This window comes from Platalea leucorodia (genome assembly GCF_965183815.1).
Source record: "Platalea leucorodia genome assembly, chromosome: Z".
NCBI classification, from domain to species: domain Eukaryota; kingdom Metazoa; phylum Chordata; class Aves; order Pelecaniformes; family Threskiornithidae; genus Platalea; species Platalea leucorodia.
Window position 1 is genome coordinate 29,257,768 of NC_138858.1, and position 21,282 is coordinate 29,279,049.

The 21,282-nt window shown below is 40.2% G+C and overlaps 1 protein-coding gene across 3 annotated transcripts in view; it reads left to right on the top strand.

Annotated features, from left to right (window-relative positions):
* Window positions 1-19,531, top strand: part of ZNF366 (zinc finger protein 366) — a 33,589-nt gene extending 14,058 nt beyond the window's left edge. For 2 of the 3 annotated variants that reach the window (XM_082336080.1, XM_082336078.1), the window contains exons 2-6: window positions 2,315-2,384; window positions 6,553-7,880; window positions 10,016-10,207; window positions 15,874-16,048; window positions 18,577-19,531. In XM_082336080.1, coding sequence (XP_082192206.1) covers window positions 6,582-7,880; window positions 10,016-10,207; window positions 15,874-16,048; window positions 18,577-19,112 — 2,202 coding nt within the window. In that variant the 5' untranslated portion in view covers window positions 2,315-2,384; window positions 6,553-6,581 and the 3' untranslated portion in view covers window positions 19,113-19,531. The remainder of the gene's footprint in view (window positions 1-2,314; window positions 2,385-6,552; window positions 7,881-10,015; window positions 10,208-15,873; window positions 16,049-18,576) is intronic. The other variant, XM_082336079.1, reaches the window with a different exon arrangement.
* Window positions 19,532-21,282: the final 1,751 nt, after the last annotated feature.

Genomic DNA, 21,282 nt, shown 5'->3' on the forward strand with positions numbered 1-21,282 from the left:
AAAAGGAAATTATGAAGGGTAACATTATCGCACGACTTCACTCACACACTGGAGGCAGCAGAAAACAAGTGGAAGAGAAAGAAAAAAGGGGCTTATGGAGGGTTCATGCTGCCATTGAAGGAAAATAGCAGGAAAAATTGTAAGGAGGAATCAGATGTGTACTAACTGAAAATACTTGGTTACCAGTAATGGATACATTCATGCTTGTACAGGTATTCCTGGCATTTGCAAAGTCTGACAAATAACTCAAAGCAGTGTAGATTCATTAGGGAACCCTGCTTAGCTGCTGAAATGAAATGAATTCATCATAGTAAAGCCCCTTTGATCAGATCCTGAGAGTGATGTGAGTTTTGCACAAGCAGCAAATCAATGAAAATTAAGTAAAGAATTTGGTGCTTAGTTCAACAGCTGTATTTAAAACCAAAACCTATTTGAAAGTATGAACTGAACAAAGGAGATCCCATTAAACCTATTAAGATAACCATAACCATCTCTATAATAACAGTTTACAAAAGTCAGTGATTGAAAAAAAACCCAGCTGGTTGTTCAATAAGGCTGAAGCTCTCCAATTGCTCAACTTTAGCTCAAGAAATGTAATCGTGTGTCATTTGTCACTGATCCTCCCCACATCTAGCACAGAAACAGCTGTTAGATTTCATTCTTTCCTTACAGATGCCAATATTTCAGGCCCCAAAAGGAGAGCAGAAATGCAGTCTTGCAGGGCACAGTTTCTACAGTCATATGTATTCAATTAAACATGGAATTTCTCTTCCAGCTAAGAGAGGCTATTCAGCCTATTTTGCCACCTTTAGACTTCCTACACTTTCCTCTCATCTTCTTCTGAAATAGCAAAACAAGCGCAAACCTCCTAATAAAGTAACCTGTTTCCCTTTGTTAGAGGGTACATACCACTCTCACTCATCTTGGTCTCATTTCTGGTTTTACCATTGTGTTGCCCAAGAGCAAAATCAGAACAGTAGTAGTCAGTGTTTAAGCTTGAGAAACTTCATAACCTCACATTTTTATGGCTGGGCTTATTATGAGTCTATAGACAGAAGGCACTTTCATACAGGAAGCAGAATCTTGGTTCTACTGAAGCCTAAAGAAAATTTGCTGTTGACTTCAGTGCAGAATATTAACTGGAGACTGTAAAAATGCATACGCTTGTAGAGTGAATAGCATGATTTACATACTTTTTTCATCCTTTGTCTGTAGAAATATGCTGAGTGGAAATGAGAAAGTAAATGGTGATTCATATTCTGTATTAAACTCTCTTCCTCTTTCATGGAAGTTAACATTATTAGCTGCTGCATAGATATTCTATTTTGGAAATACCTCAACAACTGTCTGAACTCCCTGTAGCCTTTCTTTTCTTTTTTTGAAAGGGCAAGGAGAGAGCTTGTTTGTGGTTCTATTTTTCAAAACAGTGTATTTCCAAATATACTTATTTACATAAAAAAAGAAACTGTGAGGATGCTTGTCTGTTCTAAAGAAATTAACTTTTTAGTAAGCTTGGGAGTGTTGGTTTAGGGGGGGTTTTTATGTTTAAGTGCCAATATAGCATGGAAACTTCTGTCTCTGTGAGCTTTCCAGACAAAGTTTTCAAAACTGAGGAGCTGAAATACTACTGATAAAAGCTAGAATTTTTAATGTCTACCCAGGTTTAAACTAACTTCAGTGTTTAGAATCACACACCTCTGTGCTACATAGCATTACATTTTAAATACTAAGTGCTGAAGAAAGAGCAGTTTTAAAATGCTTATATAGGAAACACAAAAGGTCCCTAGGAGATATTTAAAACAAAAATTTTTCAATTCACCCCCCCCCCCTATTTATTGTTGAGTATTAAAATGACTTCAGCTACTCCAGAGTCAGATAGAAAAAAGTTATTGAGGAATTGTGCTATTAAAAGCTTTAAAGTTCTCTGCTGAAGTTATTTAAAGAAGAAGGGACTGCTCCTTAACTATTTCTTGTGTGGTGGTCAAATTGGTAGTCACTTCTATGGTTTCCTCAGGACTCACATTTTTATGGAATTAAGTTCTGGTCAAGGTGAAGATCATGCTTCCATTCAAATTAGGAAGGTTTTGTTACCAACATGAAAAGAGATGAGAAGAGATGCTACAATTAATCTTTGCTCAACTACTTTCTACGTCATGGGGTTTGGCAGATGGAAGGGAAAAAAAAAGCAGGAAGGTGATCCATATTTAGACTGCAAATCTGTACGTTCCCTCCCCGTTTAGGTGCTCCTTTGTTGGATTATATAGCACCTTTTGATTGTGCTGGTCACTGACTGGTTAAACACTTTCCCTCGTAGGCTTGGTCCTGTGATGTGTATTGCTGTGGACAGTGGAATAAACCCAAACGCTCAGTGAAAGCAGCCAAAGGTTAGTAGTGCAAGGAAATTATTTCTTTCTAGTAATTTCAAGCAGTTCTACAGCCTCAGCCATAACTCCGTGTTTCAGAAAGATTGAGATTTTGCATAAAACAGGCTGTGGAAGAAGGGAGTAACTGGCAGCCAAGAGGCAAGAGAGCAATTAGATAAAATTCACTGTCACTTCTGTGTATTTTTGGCAGCATTTCAATAATATAACAAAAGCAGTAAATAACATAGCTGCGTTCTCAATTGCTAGGGGCTTTCTGAAGCATTTTATGCCCATATTGCTGGGAAAGAATCAGATACACAAGATGAAAGATATTTGAGGGACAGGCCCGTACTCTGAAGGGAACATTTTGGTCTACAGGCATATTTTTTATTCAAACTTATTATGTGAGTTTAACTTTGCTTAAAACAAATTTTGAAAAAAAAACTTTTCCCTTTTGGAAAGAAGGGGAGTCTTTTTTTTGGTATTCAGAGGATTCCCTTCCCATTCTCTTCAATATCTAACTGTTCCTCATTTTGCCCAGGGAGTTAGGGTAACAAGGAAACATAACAGAATTCATTCTCCCTAACAATCCTCTCTGATGGAACATACACATGTATATATGTTACATATATATGCATACACACACACAAATGTAGTGTATATATGTAACATGTATCTATATGTACACTATTTCCAGTCAGTGAGCTAGGACTGAAAGTCATATCCTAGTATAATTATTAGATACTTGCCTCAGTCGTAAGCAATTTTTTTAGCCTCTTCCACGATCACAATTGTTTTTTGAATCATCACTTTAGAGATCCTTCAATTTTTGCTTCAATTACTACTCCTTCTTTGTGCATTGATTGATCCCTTTGTCTAAATCTTCCATCTTAAAGTTTTGTCACTGAGCCTTTGGCTTCACACAGTATCTCCACAGTCTACCCTGTTAGAAGGAAGTAATCTGTTTGCAAACAGGTTTTTAAGAAGCCTTCTCTTGTCCACAACCTAACTAGGTCACAGAGATCTGCTTTTATCTATCTTTAGAAGTAGGTTTATCCAGCACGGAGCTTCCTGAAAAAGAAACAGGACTGTCTTTAGTACTCCAACCACCTTCATGCTCTTCACCCAGCATTTCCAAGAATGGTGTTATAAATAGCATCGATGTGTCACAGGTGACAGAGGGAAAATATGCCTACTTTTCCAACATAACCTCTGCCTGGTTGGATAGATGCATGTACACAAACACACACACACATTCAGATAAGTGCATCCCTCAGGAGGACTACAAGGATGTCGTGAGGTTAGGCAGGGAGAAAATTAGAAGGGCCAAAGTCCAACTAGATCTTAATCTGGCTACTGCCATAAAAGACAATAAAAAATGTTTCTATAAATACATTGGCAATAAAAGGAGGGCTAAGGAGAATCTCCATCCCTTATCGGATGCAGGGGGAAACAGTCACAAAGGATGAGGAAAAGGCTGAGGTACTTAATGCCTTCTTTGCCTCAATCTTTAATAGCAAGACCAGTTCTCAGGGTACCCATCGTCCTGAGCTGGAAGGCAGGGACACAGAGCAGACTGAAGCCCCCATAATCCAGGAGGAAATGGTTAGCAACCTGCTACACCACTTAGACACACGCAGGTCTATGGGGCCAGATGGGATCCACCCAAGGGTACTGAGGGAGTTGGTGGAGGTGCTCACCAAGCCACTTTCCATCATCTATCAGCAGTCCTGGCTAACTGGGGAGGTCCCAGTTGACTGGAGGTTAGCAAATGTGATGTCCATCTAAAAGAAGGGCTGGAAGGAGGATCTGGGAAACTACAGGCCTGTCAGCCTGACCTCGGTGCTGGGGAAGATTATGGAGCAGATCATCCTGAGTGCCATCACACGGCACGTACAGGACAACCAGGTGGGCCCAGTCAGCATGGGTTTATGAAAGGCAGGTCCTGCTCGACTAACTTGATCTCCTTCTATGACAAGGTGACCCACTTAGTGGATGAGGGAAAGGCTGTGGATGTTGTTTACCTACACTTTAGTAAAGCCTTTGACACTGTCTCCCACAGCATTCTCCTGGAGAAACTGGTTGCACGTGGCTTGGATGGGCATACTCTTCGCTGGGTAGAAAAATGGCTCAATGTCTGGGCCCAAAGAGTGGTGGTGAATAGAGTTAAATCCCGTTGAGAGCGGGTCACAAGTGGTGCTCCCCAGGGCTCAGTATTGGGGCCAGTTCTGTTTAATATCTTTACCAGTGATCTGGACAAGGGGATTGAGTGCACCCTCAGTAAGTTTTCAGACAACACCAAGCTGGGCAGGAGTGTTGATCCGCTGAAGGGTAGGAAGGCTCTACAGAGGGACCTGGACAGGCTGGATGGATGAGCTGAGGCCAGCTGTATGAGGTTCAACAAGGCTCAGTGCCACGTCCTGCACTTGGGTCACAACAACCCCAGGCAATGCTACAGGCTTGGGGAAGAGTGGCTGGAAAGCTGCCCAGTGGAAAAGGACCTGGGGGCGTTGGCTGGCAGCCAGCCAAATATGAGCCAGCAGTGTGCCCAGGTGGCCAAGAAGGCCAATAGCATCTTGGCTTGTACCAGGAATAGTGTGGCCAGCAGGAGCACAGAAGTGATTGTCCCCCTGTACTCGGCACTGATGAGGCTGCACCTCAAATACTGTGTTCAGTTTTGGGCCCCTTATTGCAAGAAGGACATTGAGGTGCTGGAGCATGTCCAAAGAAGGGCAATAAAGCTGGCGAAGGGTCTGGAGCACAAGTCTTACGAGGAGCAGCTGAAGGAACTGGGGTTGTTTAGCGTGGAGAAAAGGAAGCCGAGGGGAGACCTTATCACTCTCTACAGCTACCTGAAAGGAGGTTGTAGCGAGGTGGGGTTTGGTCTTTTTGCCCAAGTAAGAAGTGATAGGACAAGAGGAAACAGCCTCAAGTTGTGGCAGGGGAGGTTTAGATTGGATATTAGGAAAAATTTGTTCACCGAAAGGGTTGTGAAGCCTTGGAACAGGCTGCCCAGGGAAGTGGTTGAGTGCCCACCCCTGGAGGTATTTAGAAGAGGTGTAGATGTGGTGGTTAGGGACATGGTTTAGTGGTGGACTTGGCCATGCTAGGTTAACTGTTGCACTTGATGATCTTAAAGGTCTTTTCCAACCTAAATGATTCTATGATTCTGTGATTCTGGACAGCCAAGGCAAAAGGTAGCAGCCTTTTTTAAGATGAACCAAAATTCATAACCAATATTTTAGGTGACCCCCAAATTCAGGAGAAGCTCCCTGTGTGATTAATGGAACATCAAATTTTGCCAGAAGAAAATTATTAATCTGCCTTGTTACACTGTACCACCAGAAAGACTTGGAGCATTCTTAAGTGTCAGTTACTGTGGAGATCCAGGGGTTGTTGACATTAATTCTATATTTAGTTTTATAGTGGAGATTTTGCCCACCTATTTAGAAACAAAAACCCCTAGATTAAGTCTATTAAACTGAATGTAATTTGGAGAGTTGTCGAAGGTCTTTCCTCCCCTAAATCTGCCAGGTAAATATCTCTGGGATTAAAACAAAGTAAATAAATTAATCTCCACCTTCTTATTACAATACAAAGTGAGAGAAGCCAGGAAGCGCAGCGCAAAACCTGATGGTACACAGTGTCCTTAGATCACTTGGCCATTGTTTTCTCTCACAGCAGCACATGTTAATGATACAAAGAAGTTTAACATTTTTTGGCTTTGGCTTTTCATGTCACAACCATAATAATTGTGCACATTATTGTTTGTATTGCCATATCCTTTAGATGCACAGCCAATTTCTAGAGCCTGTGCATGCACAGCCAAGGACAGGGTTTTGCCCACAAATAGACTGGCTGAAATAAATTAAGCTGAAACATTGCCATACAGATTCAGCTGCAAAGTAGTGTTTTACAGTACAGCATGTTTATGTTGCAAAGATGTTGTATGGGTCAAACTTGATTTAAAGCACCAATTCTAGTGCAAGAAGACCAAAGCTTCTTTGTTCTTTGCTAACCAGTTTTATTCTGCTTTAAAAGGCTTTTGTCTTATATGGGCCTAAGACACCCTTAGTTGCATTTAGTTAAAAAAACCCAACAACCTCCAAAACAATAGAATAGACAATAAAATGTTAAACTCAGGAGAACAGGAGGAAATAAAGAGATTTGGGGTTTTGTTTGTTTTTAGGAATTTGGGCAACACAGAAAAAATCAAATATGATGAAGAATGAAGAAACGAGTTTTAATGTGGACAGTAGACGAGCCTCTCCCTTCTCCCGCTGCCTGCGGCCGATGAGCCCTGTTGCAAAGCCACACAGAACAACTCCATTTGGTGAAGAATTCAGACCACACCTCTCACATTTCCGCTATGGCCCTCCTCCTCTTGGAGACATGGAAACATTCCAGGGGTCCTTGGAAGGAGGGTCTCGGAAACGCAAGAGCATGCCAACAAAAATGCTTCCTTCTATCGCCCTTGAGGGTTCCTCATCACCACCAGACAGACCTGAAGATCACAATGACATAGGCTCTTCCAGTCTCCCCTTGGTGTTCCAACAGCCAGCACAGCCCAAGTATAGTTCCCAGATGATCGACCTCTGCAACTTTGGTTTTCAGTTCTACAGAACTCTGGAGCACTTTGGAGCCAAGCCCATTAAACAAGAACCAGTGAAGTCTAACATGGCATGGCCCAGTAGCCCAGCATTCGTGCAGGCTCCTTACCCGTATTATCCTAAAGTCCACCCTGGCGTAATGTTTCCTTTTATTGTGCCACCAAACTTTCATTTCAGGAACCCCTTTCAAATGAAAAGACCTCCAGAGCCACCCTTCAGGAGGGCTGAAGCAAGAGAAAGTGGTGAAAATAAACAGAAAGTGGAAAGAGTAGATGTCAACCTTCAGATAGATGACAGTTACTATGTTGATGTGGGGGGTGAACAGAAACGCTGGCAATGTCCCATGTGTGAGAAGTCTTATACATCCAAGTACAATTTGGTCACCCATATCTTGGGGCACAGCGGCATTAAGCCACATGCATGCACCCGATGTGGCAAGCTTTTTAAGCAGCTGAGCCACTTGCACACACATATGTTGACACACCAGGGCACTCGGCCACACAAGTGTCAGGTGTGCCACAAGGCTTTCACTCAAACCAGTCACCTTAAGAGACACATGATGCAACACAGTGACATCAAGCCTTACAACTGCAGGATCTGTGGCAGAGGTTTTGCCTACCCCAGCGAGCTGAAAGCACACGAGTCTAAGCACGAGAGTGGCCGAGAGAACATTTGTGTGGAGTGTGGCCTGGACTTCCCAACCCTGGCCCAGCTGAAGAGACACTTAACAACCCACCGTGGCCCTATACAGTACAATTGCACTGAATGTGATAAGACCTTCCAGTACCCGAGTCAGCTGCAAAACCACATGATGAAGCACAAAGACATCCGCCCGTACATCTGCACTGAATGCGGCATGGAGTTTGTACAGCCCCACCATCTCAAGCAACACTCCCTAACTCACAAGGTAAGCCAGCACGGGTTGTGCTCTCACCTTGCATCAGAAGGTAGCACAGGGATTACAGGCTACTAAAGATACACGTATGTACCTCCTCGGAAAGAAGGCCATCAGACTACAGAGCCTCATGCTGGCCCTGTGCCAGCTGGAGAGTTTTATGCAGAGCAAAACCCCAGCAGTGCTGGCAATAGTAGAAGCTAGATGTCTCTGTCAGTCTTAAGAAAGTACACACAAAACCTGCTTTGTTATAAACAGGAATTCAATTAAACCACCTGTATTACTTCCCAAAACTGTATTCACATCTCTCCATTTCTGGGTTTTATCTTCAGAATGACATACTGTAACATAACATTATTTTGTAAAGCTATATAACACCCCCGAAATTTTAACAGAAATTTTCTGCTGAAAACCAGTTCTATTGCTTTGCTCCCTTAATTGGGAAGTAGGTGGATTTGCAGTAGACCGTATGTATGCAACAAAAGTAAGTATATTATTACTCATTAGATTTTGAAGAATCATTAAAATGAGACATTTAGGGAAAAAACCCAACCTAAAAAAAATTCCCCTTTGTGCATAAGTTATCCAGAACGCCAGTTAATAAAAGTGGACAAGCAGGACTATAATCCCAGCCAATTCGTATCAAGTGGCAGTCTTGCCACTGCTGACAGCAATGACAGCAGAGTCAGTTTAGGCTAGGAGCGGGCTTTGGAACATATCCAGAAAGATTGCTTTCAAAAATGTAACTGTTCCATTCAAGAATGTCTGAAAATGTCATATCCACCTTTACAAAAATGTTAACACAAGACAAAACCTCACACATTTTATAAAAATTTGCTTCCAGCTTTGCATATTCTTCCTTTAACACTTGAATTTTGCCTTTTATAGGAAAAACATTAAAAATACAGAAAGCTACAACATTTCAGTCTTATAGACGCATTTTCTTTTAAAGACCCACAACCTCTACTTCCACATTTGCTTTTTCTTCCCTCCTACATGATTATAATTTCTGCTCTTTTTGGAGATTCCCTGGTCTTTGGATTTACCACGCAAAATTCTACTAATTTAAGACTTGGTAGTTTTTTGTCACAGGAAATGCAATGCCCCTGAGCCTTTAGAGAGCTTCTGCTTCTTTGTCCACAGCTGCAGGTGGATTCAGCTGTGAACATAATTAACAGTACTTAGCTGCCCAAATCCAGCCTCACATCAGATAGTCAGACACTTAAGGCTGCTGTTTGCGTTCACAGTTTTAGCTTTGCAATTAACTGTGAAAACTACTGACTGGCACAAAAGTACAGATCGTTTCAAGTCTTCTTTGTAATGGGAGCCTGCAGGAGGAGTAATTGCTCTCGGCATTTCACTAGTAAATCATTACCTTCAGCAAGTTATACTCAAATTCTTAAAGTGTTTAGTGGTAAATTCATTGATTCTCATAGCTTCTAAATGACCTTTTGAGGAGCTGACAGAACACATGGATGTGAGCAAGAATATTGAATAATGTATTAGTAAATTGACTGGATGGCATAAAAGGTGCTAGAAATGCTTTGTAAACACCAGATAAAATGGGATCACTCCATTAGGGTTAGTGCAAGTCCCACTAAGAGTGAGCAGTTTTTTCTCTTCATTGAATGTAACATGTGTATCCTTATTTGGTGATATTTCTTGACTACTTCTCAGTTACTTCAGATTATTTTCCATAGCTTTCTTCAAAACAGGGCTATGCCTTTTTTAGAAGCCAGTGATGTTCAGTCATGAAAGGCAAGCACTACTTTAGGCTCTTAACTGGTTAGCTTTTATTCTTGGTCAATAAGTGTACACTTTTGACCAATACTTTACATAAGCAGCAGAGTAAGACAGAAGCTCTGCTACAGACTATGTCTCATTGATTTGTAAACTTACTGATGCAAACAAAACTCATTATTTCATTAAGCTTACATTTTGTTTTCCCTCTCTGCTTCTTGTAAGAATTTGCCAGGAAAAAAATACATGAGTATCTATTACTTAAGCAAATGATGTTAAAAGTGAAATAATTTATTACCTGATTTGATAATACAGAATGAGTAATTCATACATTGCTATACTGAAGATGAAATTATCTAGAAAATATTCCACCTACAGAATTTTCTGATTTTTTTCTTTTCTTACAGGGTGTGAAAGAGCACAAATGTGGAATTTGTGGCCGGGAATTTACTCTACTGGCCAACATGAAGCGACATGTCCTGATCCACACCAATATCAGAGCCTATCAATGCCATTTGTGCTTCAAGAGCTTTGTGCAAAAGCAGACTCTCAAGGCCCACATGATAGTTCACTCTGATGTCAAACCCTTTAAATGCAAGGTAAGTGCATTTGGTAGCAGAAGCATTAATCTACTGAATATTTCTGTGATATTATTGTCTTGCAATATGGTAGAACAGAAGAACAAGACTTGCTAACACATACTGCAGTTGCATTTAAATTAGCATAAATCAGCCTGTTTTTCTTTCTTTATCCAGATTCTGCTTACGTAGCACAATATAATGGAGGTAAATATCTGGGGTTTACTCCCTTCCCCTTCAATATCAGTAACTTTCATCCTCAAATATTTTTTTCTGCTTTGTGAGCATTTACATGTCACAGTGGTTTGAGGACAATAAATATACCTGACATTTGCTTGGTACAGCCATCCAAACAAAAGTCTAAGTGCTTAATAGCTTGAAACACTGACTAGAAACATAGATCAAGTCGTGCACCCCACAGAGGACCATGGAAAAGCAGCAGCCATGACTTCACACAGTGATGCTATGCAACAGTTCAAGGAAGGACTCAAAGAAAGCTACAGCAAAATACAACTGCAGAAGGGATTTGAACAGGCTAAGTGTAATTACCAGACTGAAATTCAGGGCAGGACATCAGTATCCTAACAAAACAACCTCTGAGACCATCTGGCCTTCTTAGGATCCTGTGTGAATTCCAGTTTGCTGCTTCCCTCCAGCACATTGGAGGCTGACATTCCTTTTCCATCCTCTCTCCTTCTCCTTCCCCATAAACCTTTGAGGCTTTGCCTTTCTTGACTGTGCTCTTCTCTAATATCATCCTTATGAATTATTCATGTTTATATTCTTACTTAGTATTGGACACTACATCTGTTCCATTTGCTGCCTGTCTGGTTCGTTACTGTAGTCATACCTTGTGAAGTCAAAGGTTGTAGGTTTTATTCCCACTTTGATCTGCTCTAAGAGGGCTATAAACACAGAGTGGAGCATATTACTCCGTTTATGCCTAAGTAACTGAAGATTGATCTGGAAGCAATTTCTAGAACTCTTTCATCCAACATCTTCATGGAATTAAATATTTTCTTAAAAGGAACATTTCATAGAGAAGAAGAGCTGAATGAAAATTTTTAAATGGAATTATTTTCTCTTGAAAAATGTAGAACTTCAAAATGTCATAGGAAAATATGGCATTCAGTGATAATTTTAATAGGAAAATGTCAAAATTAATCTTTTTTACTTCCTCATTTTTCTTTGATAACTTTGAAGCATGTCACTTTGAAAAGAATAACAGCAAAGTCTTTCAACTTTAACATTTTGTTTCATTTTCATTTATGTCCTATTAAAATGTTATTTTGTGTACTAGGACTTATTCTATATTGATAAAATAATTTCTGTTACTGAAATGCTCAAGTACTTCCATGTCAAGTCTGCTGGAGACTTTCATTCTTTGAGAACACCTGCAAACCTGTCTTTTTGTTCCCATTTTGTCAAAGTCCTTCTCTGACCCCTCAAATTTCAGAAAAGAAACTAAATTGTTTGATCTGCTGTTCCGGATGCAGTATCTGGACCCACACTCTTTTTTAGGTATTTGCAAATAAGCTGAAAGTTTGTGTTCAGGCTAGGGTTTGATGATGACAGACTATTAAAACTTAGAGATGGCAATAGTTTGAACCAGGAACTGGAGTACCACCAGTATGTTTTCCAGCCAGCAACAAAAGCTCTACAGGAACACCTGTTTTTCTTAGTTTTTTACTTCTCTGTCCCCACCCAATGTTCCTAGGAGGAAAGAAACAAGTAAGCACAGTGAACCAGTTTCTCCTATGGCTGAAGGGGAATGAAGCAACATCACTGGCCCTGAACAAAGCAGAGATTGTAACAATAAGCAAAGGGAGAATCAGGAATTGCTCTTTGGTGTTAGGAGCATCCCTTGCCTCTCTGGCAGAGCCCTCGAAAGACTCGAGCAAGTATTTCTGGCTGGTATTCAGAGGGTTAAGGCAATGACCAGATAGCAGCCTTTTGGCACCAAGCTCCTCCTCAGCAGAAGGAAGGATATAGCTGTATGAACAGCCTGCTTAACAATGGCTCACATGTCCCCCGGGAACCGCCTGCAAATAGATTTCATCTTGCTTTCTCTTGTACTTTTCAAAGCTTCCTGTTTTCTCACGGTCCTTTTGGACAGTTTACAGTCTTTCTCCCTCTCCCTCTCTCTTTGAGGAAAGGAACACCCTTCTTATGAAGAAAAAAAAAAAAAAGAAGAAGAATGCAAGGGAAAGAGAGCACAGCAGTAGCCTTTCTACCTCACCACATGCAATGGTTTTCTTTACCTTTTTCTCACAGCAAAAGAAAACATGAGGCTTTCCTATGTGTCTAATCACAGCTGAGCACAGACTATCTGAAGTGAGGGAGTACCAAATAGTTGTCCCTTCTGTTTCCTTATCCAGCGGCAGCCTGGATCTGTGTTTGATTTTTCTCTGAAGAGTGAATTTCTCTGTAGCATTTAAAGGCCTGAGCCTGTGCTACCTTGTTTATTTCTGTTTAAAAAAAAAAAAAAACAAACCACTGAAGAGTTCTGAAGGAGTCGCACCAACTGGTGCAATAGTGCTAATTCTGATTTGTAGAGGAGGCTTTTATGAAATTAACCGTTGCTTTTAGTGATGAAGTCAGCAATGTTTCAGACCTCCAACAAAGAATGCAATGAAGTTTTCTCCAGCCCAGTCAAATATACTTTGCAGCAGATGTCTTGAACTCCACTTTTTTCCCATCTAAAATCGTGGGTTTAGGTCAGGATCAAAACCAAAGAAAGTGTGAGAGATTAAGCGCTTTGGAAAGAAACAAAACAGACTGACAAATCTAGAAGGGCGATGCTTCATGTGGTGGCTTAGGAAGACAAAATCTAGTGTTGACCTAATTCAGCTTTTCTAGCAAACTGTACTGAATTCTATTTCACCAGCCAGTGCAACAAAGTGTGTTCAGCAGACTTGCAGGTCTTTATCTTCAGGGCTTGAATTTTATTTTGTCTAAAGAAGAAAGTCTAACAAAAGGTCCACAAGTAAACCATGTTGTTCCTGCTATCCCAAGATCTCTTGTGTGCGCTTTGAACTTCCTTGAGTGCTAAGGTACTCGGTGGTGAGTTCTGCTGGAGCTCTCTCCCATGCAGCTGTCTCATGGTCATCTTTCACACTCTGCTCATCAGTGCTCACACACCTGCCCTGTCACAGAGAAACAAAAATCTTGTACACCTTCCTAGTTTGGTCTGCAGACTCAGGTTGTTCTTTAAGCACTAGCTGCAAACCCCAGCTAGTTCTGAGTTGATGTCTTCCAGCACATGAGCCCCAAACCTTCTCCCTTCACCCTCTGCATCATGGACGTTCCTCTGAAAGTCGCCTTGTGCCTTTTGAAAAGGATAGGTTACCCAGAGACCATGCCACACAGAGCCATCGTTCCGAAAAACAATTTTCGTATGTGCATTTCTTTCATTTTCCTGCCACACCTCTCCACTGTAGTACCATTTCCTCATGTTCCCAGAGGAGATTTCAGGACAAGAACACATTACACATCCCTAAGACTGTGCATGACTTTGGGAAATGGAAAATCTACCCCCTTTATTCAGAGACACAAAACTTCTATGCTGTAAGGAGCTATCCTTTACAAAGTCCCCTATCTTTTCACTATGAAGAAAGAGAAATAAATGTTGCCTTGACAGAAACAAAATAAATGCTCCTACTAGAACCATTTTAATACTCAATACTTTATAAAGATATAGATTTGCATGAAGTACTCTAGCCATTCACCTGTTCAACCTGATTTTCCTTGATTACCAGTTTAGATAGAGAAGTAAAGACGTAGCTATCAGAAAGCAAAAGCTGGTGAGAACACAGGCCACCCACAATACAAACAGATAACCAGAAGACTTCTGCTAAGAGGTATTAGAGAGGTATTATTATTGGCATTCTTGTAGCCAGAGAAATATCGACATGTCATTGGTCGTTCCAGCAGCTGTCAAGATATAATCAGCCGCTCTTCTTCTTTGTGAATTTTCTGTGCTTATTAGTGCTTCTTCTCGTCTTTTCCTTCCAGCACTTTCAGAGTGGTTTTTTTAGTGCATTCGTTTCCCTGAATATAAGTCATCTGGCATATCAACTTTCTCTGAATGCAAAGAAGAGACAATCCTGTGGATGGATGACCCTTGGAGTCAGATATCTTACTTTTACAAATGAATAACTCATTTTCAGTGGCTGTTCTTCTTGCCGGTCTTGGTGAACACTTTGCTGATAGATTTATTTGCTTGAATGTTCATTTTAGCAAAATCACAGAGAGCAAATCATGGAAGAGAACTTATGCAGCTGAAGCAAATATTTTTTTAAAAGCAAGTGAAAACTTCCAGACTCTTTCTTTTTGCAGCATTGAGTCAGCTCTAGTTTTTATTTAAAAGCAATACGCCTGCAATTTTTTATATTAATGAACTGCTTCCATTTTCCCTCAAGAGGTGGTTTAAAGTGCAAAGAATACAGTATTATTTTACCAAGGATCATTTGATCCAGATATTCCAGGTGATGGCTTTGTGAGTTTGAATCAAAAAGTACTGTAGCAGACCACCTTACTACCAAAATAAATTAAATCAGAAGTCGATGAGACCAAACATTTGGTGGAATCTCAGTAATTGTTTTTTAGTAATTTTCTCCTAGATGAGTACACTGCTTGGTGCAAGTTTCAGTTCCTCAGTAATGGTGATTCTGGCTCATATAATAATAACGATTGTAAAAAAAAAATAAAATCTGAACGTAAAAGTATTTGCTTAAAACCCTTCCAGAAAAAGGAGCTGAAGTAGAATGCAAACACACAACTTTGCAGAGGATGGAAATAGCCACTTGAAAGAGATTTAAACTATAAATCCTGATAAGAAAAGACCAGAAGACGGGTAAGACTAGGAGCTTGTAATAGTGATGTCAAACTCTCATGTCTTGAGAATACATTTGATTCGTAAGGACCAGACTACAAAAGGATCCATCTGGATAAACAACAACAATGAAAAAACCCAATCTCCTATTGTTTCATCAAAGGGAAACTTGCACGATCAATAGCTTGAGCTGACAGGAACATGCTTCAGGGAAAGCTGAGTCATTCTTGCAGCCCCATGACTCTTTAAATTCCAGCTTACTCACCAGAGACACCGAAACACAGAAGTTGGTAAACAGAAGATAAGAGGATCAGAGAAAGATGGGGGGGCAAGAAACAAAGAAAAAAAGGAATTGCTTTTTCTAGCTTTAAGCAAAATGTGCAGCCATTTCATTTCCACTAAAGGAGAAGTAATATTCTGCTTGACCGTTTCACAGAAACCCTTCATTGGTTTTATTTTGTATCTCCATCTCTGCCTGGTGCTGTTCTTGATTAAGGGATAGATTTATAAACTACAAACTAAATGGTTCACCAGGGCAGAAAGTTACACTTTGAATTTCATTCAAGTTAAGAGCCTTCCAGGTTATGCACTTAAGCCTCTCCCCTCCTTACAACAACGTTCCCTGCTTTTAGGGAATCCTTGACTGTGAACAGCAGTGCAGAAGGCCCTAGATGGATCAGACTCAACCACATATTCTTGTCTGTAGGACTTTTTCCTGTACCTTTGAAAAACAAATTCCAGCCAGAAGCTGCCAGGGCTCAAGTTGAGAAGAGTAGGTCCTATTTCCTTTTAAAATATCCTCCTTGGAAGTACCCCTTCGAACTAATCATTTTCATTTTTACTGTTTTTACAGCTGTGTGGAAAGGAATTTAACAGAATGCACAATTTAATGGGACACATGCACTTGCACTCGGACAGTAAGCCTTTCAAGTGCCTTTACTGTCCCAGCAAATTCACCTTGAAAGGGAACCTAACCAGGCACATGAAAGTCAAACATGGGGTCATGGAAAGAGGATTTCATTCTCAAGGTAATATTTTTCAGCAAGGTTATTCTCTGAGAGACTTGAAGATGCATATCAGTAAACCCAAATGGACTTTGTACCACAGATCCATGATCTTGTACCATAGATCCAATGCTATTGGAAGAGATTGAATCCCATAAGCCTGGGAGGTTGTTATTAACTATCTGTATTGCTCCAGTGGTACAGATCAGAGATCCCCAAGGTAGAGACCCTTGTTTCAGAGACCTTTAAGACTAGATATCTGGTGACACAGAGGTACAGACTGAGATGGAGGAGTAGATGGAGACAAAATGAGACAGTGTTTATGAACATGAATGAAATAATTTTAGTGCACTAAGTTGCTGTCATCAGGTGTTAGGGAGAATAGGGTCAGTAGTGTGAGAGCAGAGGATTTATCAAGCCATACCAAACGTTCTTGTACTTAAGCCCAGGGCTTCCCATCCATCACTGTGAAAAGGTGCAATATCCACAGCACCACAGAACTTCTCCCAGCATGTGGGTACCCCAAGACAGTAATGGGAGCAAGCTGGAGCCTTAGTAAGGCTGTGCATATGTAGTTGGCCAGGGGAAAGATTGGATGACATGACCTTCCTGACTGAAGGTGTAGTTCCATTATTTTTTAATAAATATTACAGTTTCAAGGGGCTTGATTCCCAGAGGCTGACAGACCACAGCCTAGCAGCCATGGACAAGAAGACATTTTTTCCCCACACACATCTGGTTAGGAGTTTATAGTTTTTCTCTCGTGTTCGAGGTACATCATAAATCATAAATTCACTCGAAGTTGACAGAAGCAAAAAATATAGAAGATTTCATGGGTCTTGCTCACTGCTTATTGGGTTCCAGTCTGGAATGGGAATGGAAGCCTGAATGCACCTACATCCAGGAGCCTTGTTTAGTCTGTACCATATTGACATAGCTGATGTTAGGCAAAGGCCATAGGCTCAAGACCCAGTTTACAAAGAAGCATGTGAACAGGAGGAGACAGTCCTCCCCCCTCTCAGAGTATATGGATCTTTGACTACCCAGGGTATCCTGCAAAGAATTTCCTATCTCCCACCTATCACATACACTTCCTGAAGTCAGCCTCATGTGTGCACACATGCCAATGCTATCTAAAGAGGTGGGGGAATTAGGAAGGATTGTTTTGAGACTTAGAGTACCCAAGATATTTTTTTTGTTAAGACTTTCTGGATAGATAATTCTTTCATGGGTTAGATTTGTTGGTGTTCCTCAAATTCAAGCTTTAGGGCAGCCTAGCACATATGTAAAACACATACTCTAATGACATTTGGCATAAAATTTACAAAGATCCTAACAGGTAATGAAATAAATGGCTCTTTTTTTCCTGTAAATCTCCTACAGCACCATGCTAGTTGCACAATTACTTGTAATTGAAGACAGCCTAAGAGCTCTTCAGTGTACACAGATTCTTCAGCCCTTGAGGCTTATCAGACACGAGACAATTTGAAAGGGTTGCCACCTGCTCATGAACCATTTTAACAAATACAACTCGTTGCAAAGTAGCAGCTGTATCTAGTGAGGCTGCATAAATTCTGCAGAAACTGCATTCAATTACTGAGGGAAAAAAACCAAACCAAACCAAATGAAGCCAAAACAAAACAAAACAAAGCTAGTAAAATAGTGGCTTTTGTAGATGTTTGTTATTGGGTGAAATCCTCACCCCAGTCCTGTCAATATTCTTTTAGTTAAGATGGACTATGCCTGCAGTGTCTGAATCTTCTTCAGTGCATCCCGATGCTCAGAGCGCATCTGAGTCCACAGATGCCTCCTGGGTAACATCTGGATTTCCAGCAAGAGAGGAGACACTCTGACAAATATTAAGACAAACCAGATCCAGCACTACACTCAGACTTATACCTCACTGCTCAAAATCATCGTTTGTTTATAATGATTTCCTCAAGCTGAAGCACTATCTAGTGCATAGAGCTTTTCAGTGGCATGAGTGGCTGAAAGAGGAAAAGTTAAGGAGAGTGGAGGTCACAGACTACTGAGGCTTGATTGTCTTTTCATTTTTAAACAGTAACTTTGAACGAGAGTGTCCATAAAACAAATACATTAACATGTTTTTAATCTCTTCCGCTCCTCTGGAAAAATATGTACAAAACCTGGGACTTTGATTATGGCCTGTGATGCTTTAGATCAAAGTTTTCATTTAAAAAAAATAGGAAGGGGCAAGTGGTAGGTTCACAGGCAAAAAATAGTTTACAAGAGGCCAGACCGCTTCGCTTTTATTCCTAGCTCCCTCATCAAGTGTCTGGCATGTACAGCACAATGTTTTGTGTGTCCTGACCTGGCTGTGAAGTGTATGCAATAGTACTTCTTTTAACAGCGTCTCAAAGTAGATGCCATGAGATGTAAACAGTGAAGTACTTGGACATAGCTGGGTGGAAGACAAAGGTAAAGTATGAAATAGAAGGCTGACTCATGTTTTGTTTTTTAACCATATATCACATAGAAAAATTTCAAATATATAAATTCTTCCTTTTCTCTTCCCCTCAAACCACTGCAAGGTTTTGGAAGAGGAAGAATTGCTCTGTCCCAGAAAAATGTCTTGAGAAGCTTGGAACAGGAAGAGCCCTTTGATCTTTCCCAGAAAAGCCAAGGGAAGGGAATGTCATTTCATTCGGATGGTGAAAGTGCCAAGGGAAGCTCATGCCAGGAAGAAGAAGAAGACAACTGCTATGAGGCAGAGCGGTACAGCCCTGCCATGTACCACCACAATGACAACAAGCTGTATGTGGCTCAAGATCGGTCTGGCAAACCTGAGTGCATGATGAAGGACTTCAGAGAGTCCTACTGCAATGAGAAGGAAGAAGTGCTAAGTGAGGGAGAACTGGAGAAGAGAATAGGAAATTCAGATAAACAGGAGAGCCAAGGAGAGAGAGGCCTTGCAAACAACAAAGAACACCTCAGCTTTAGATCCTTTGAAAAGGCTAGACTTGGCCACTCTCTCTCGGATTACTTGTATTTCAAGCACAGGAACAAGAGTTTGAAAGAATTGCTGGAAAGAAAAATGGAAAAACAAACAATGCTTATAGGCATTTAAAATGGACATTTTAAAACAGCTGGAAAATGGGGACCAGATAGGTTTTAACATGAACTGTAATTTACCAAAATCTGGAAGATTGTAGTAGTCTTTAGAAATAAAGAAGTGAAATTAATAAAAATAATTTAAGGTAAAACACGTACATTAAAAGAATAAAGCAGTCCAAGGTCACCAAGAAATGCAATAGATATTGAACAATAACATTTTTATACTTAAAGCAGTCTATACTTAAGCAGACAGTCGGGTGGGTACAGAAGTTTATTTTCCTTTATCTGGGGTGGTAGAGACTTATATGCAATTGTCTAGTTATCAAAAAGCAACATACTTTAGCGCTTGAGTTATTATCTGACTAAATATATATGAATGCTTCTAACCATACACCTCAAAAAAAAATTTGAAAATACTAAGTATTTCACAGTATAAGCAAAAGTACTATTAAACATGGTATGCATGAAAGTGCTGTCACTGTCAGAGCTAACACAGTCCAAATACTTTCATTTACTGAAGTGACTCTTAGTTCAACCACTTACAATGAGAAATGGGAAACAAATTAAGAAGAAATAGTAATGTCTTGTGAGATGGTGAAGGGCAGCTTTGTAAGGCTTTGAAAGAACTGGAATTACGGTCACAGAAGCTTTTCCTCTGGCTCAAGGGATGTTCGTGCTTTGCTATGTTTCAGTCAGTATGGGAGTATTCAGCAATTCAAGTGAAATAGCATGGACTGTGTTGACATTTTGTTCTACTGTCTGTGCAGACCAGTATATCTAATGAGCAGCAGCAGTGTGTAGCATTTGCAAGTCTTGCTATAATTACATGTAAAGCAATACGAGTAATTTCATTGAGAAAATAATGCAATTTTGCTGTTTATCTCTTCAGTTTATCTTGGCTAGCAAGGATGATTTTGAAATACAGAGGTCTGATCAGATTTTATTTTAGAAGGTATGCCAAAAAAGAGCCCTTACAGGGAAAGCAGTACCTTACAGAGGAAAACTGGTTTTGGATTTCCTCTTACCAGTGTCAGAAATTTTCCCTTATCAACATGGCTTGACCAGTAAACTCCAGGCCTTTCAGAAGAATTCTGCTGTTTTTAATGAGTCGTTCCCAACTTTTCATGCTCTGATTCCTGTACATGTTATATGTTCGTAACAAAGATGCTAAAAGCACATTCCATTAAGCACATTCCATTAATTGCATGAATAGTTTGACAAGAACCTTGATTCCTGCATCTTCAAGATAGATGACAAACAGCCCCACACCATCCTATTGCTTACAAGGAAATATGGATTTAATAAGTCATTTAATTACTCCTATGTCATTCTGACATCCCAGCTCAAAAGGTTAAAATCCATATATATTGTACATCTTTTCCAACTATTAGTACCTTCTTCACTTACTTGCCAAGTTCTTGATTTGCAATACCTTGGTATCATGCTCAATATATAGCCAGCTATAATTAAATATAGTCATATCCTTATGTCTTGCTAAGGCTAGAGTCATGAGCTCTCTGCCATTATAAGAAACCACTCATACTACAGAAGTAATGATTCTCACACCTACCAGTTCATCAGCGTTCACAGGGCAGCAGCCCTTATTCATCATATAAAACTAGGTTTGTGTAGTTTGAGGTTGCGGAAGGTGGTTTCATTTTCCAGGGCTCAAACAGAGCATAATAAAGATTCTGAATGAAGAGCAGAAAAAGCGGTTGATAAAAGAAGCTGTAACATATGGGTGATTCTTCTAAATGTAATTAACTCTACAGCTGATGTACATACTTTTTTAAAATAAAAAGGGTATACCAAATTGAAGTGGAATGTAGGTCACTTTAGGCCTAGAATTAATGATGTCTTTCAAAATGAGGTGTATTTCAGAGGTATATAGCCATGTTTTTCCAGTGATGAACATCATATACATTCAACTTCCTTGCTTCCACTGCAAGATAACTCCTCTTGAAAAAGGAGCCATCTTTCTTTCAAGGAAGACATTGTGGTCAAGCAGAAGAATTAGAAAATTTTCAGAGTAATGTGTGTAACTGCATTCTTTCTTAGACTGGAGGGGAAATGATCAGGTAGAAATTCAGCATGGTCTAGGAAATTGTCTCTTAGAAATGGGAACAAGTCCTTCGGTTACCTTCTTGGTAATATCTTGTCTCTGCCAGACAAAAACTCCTATT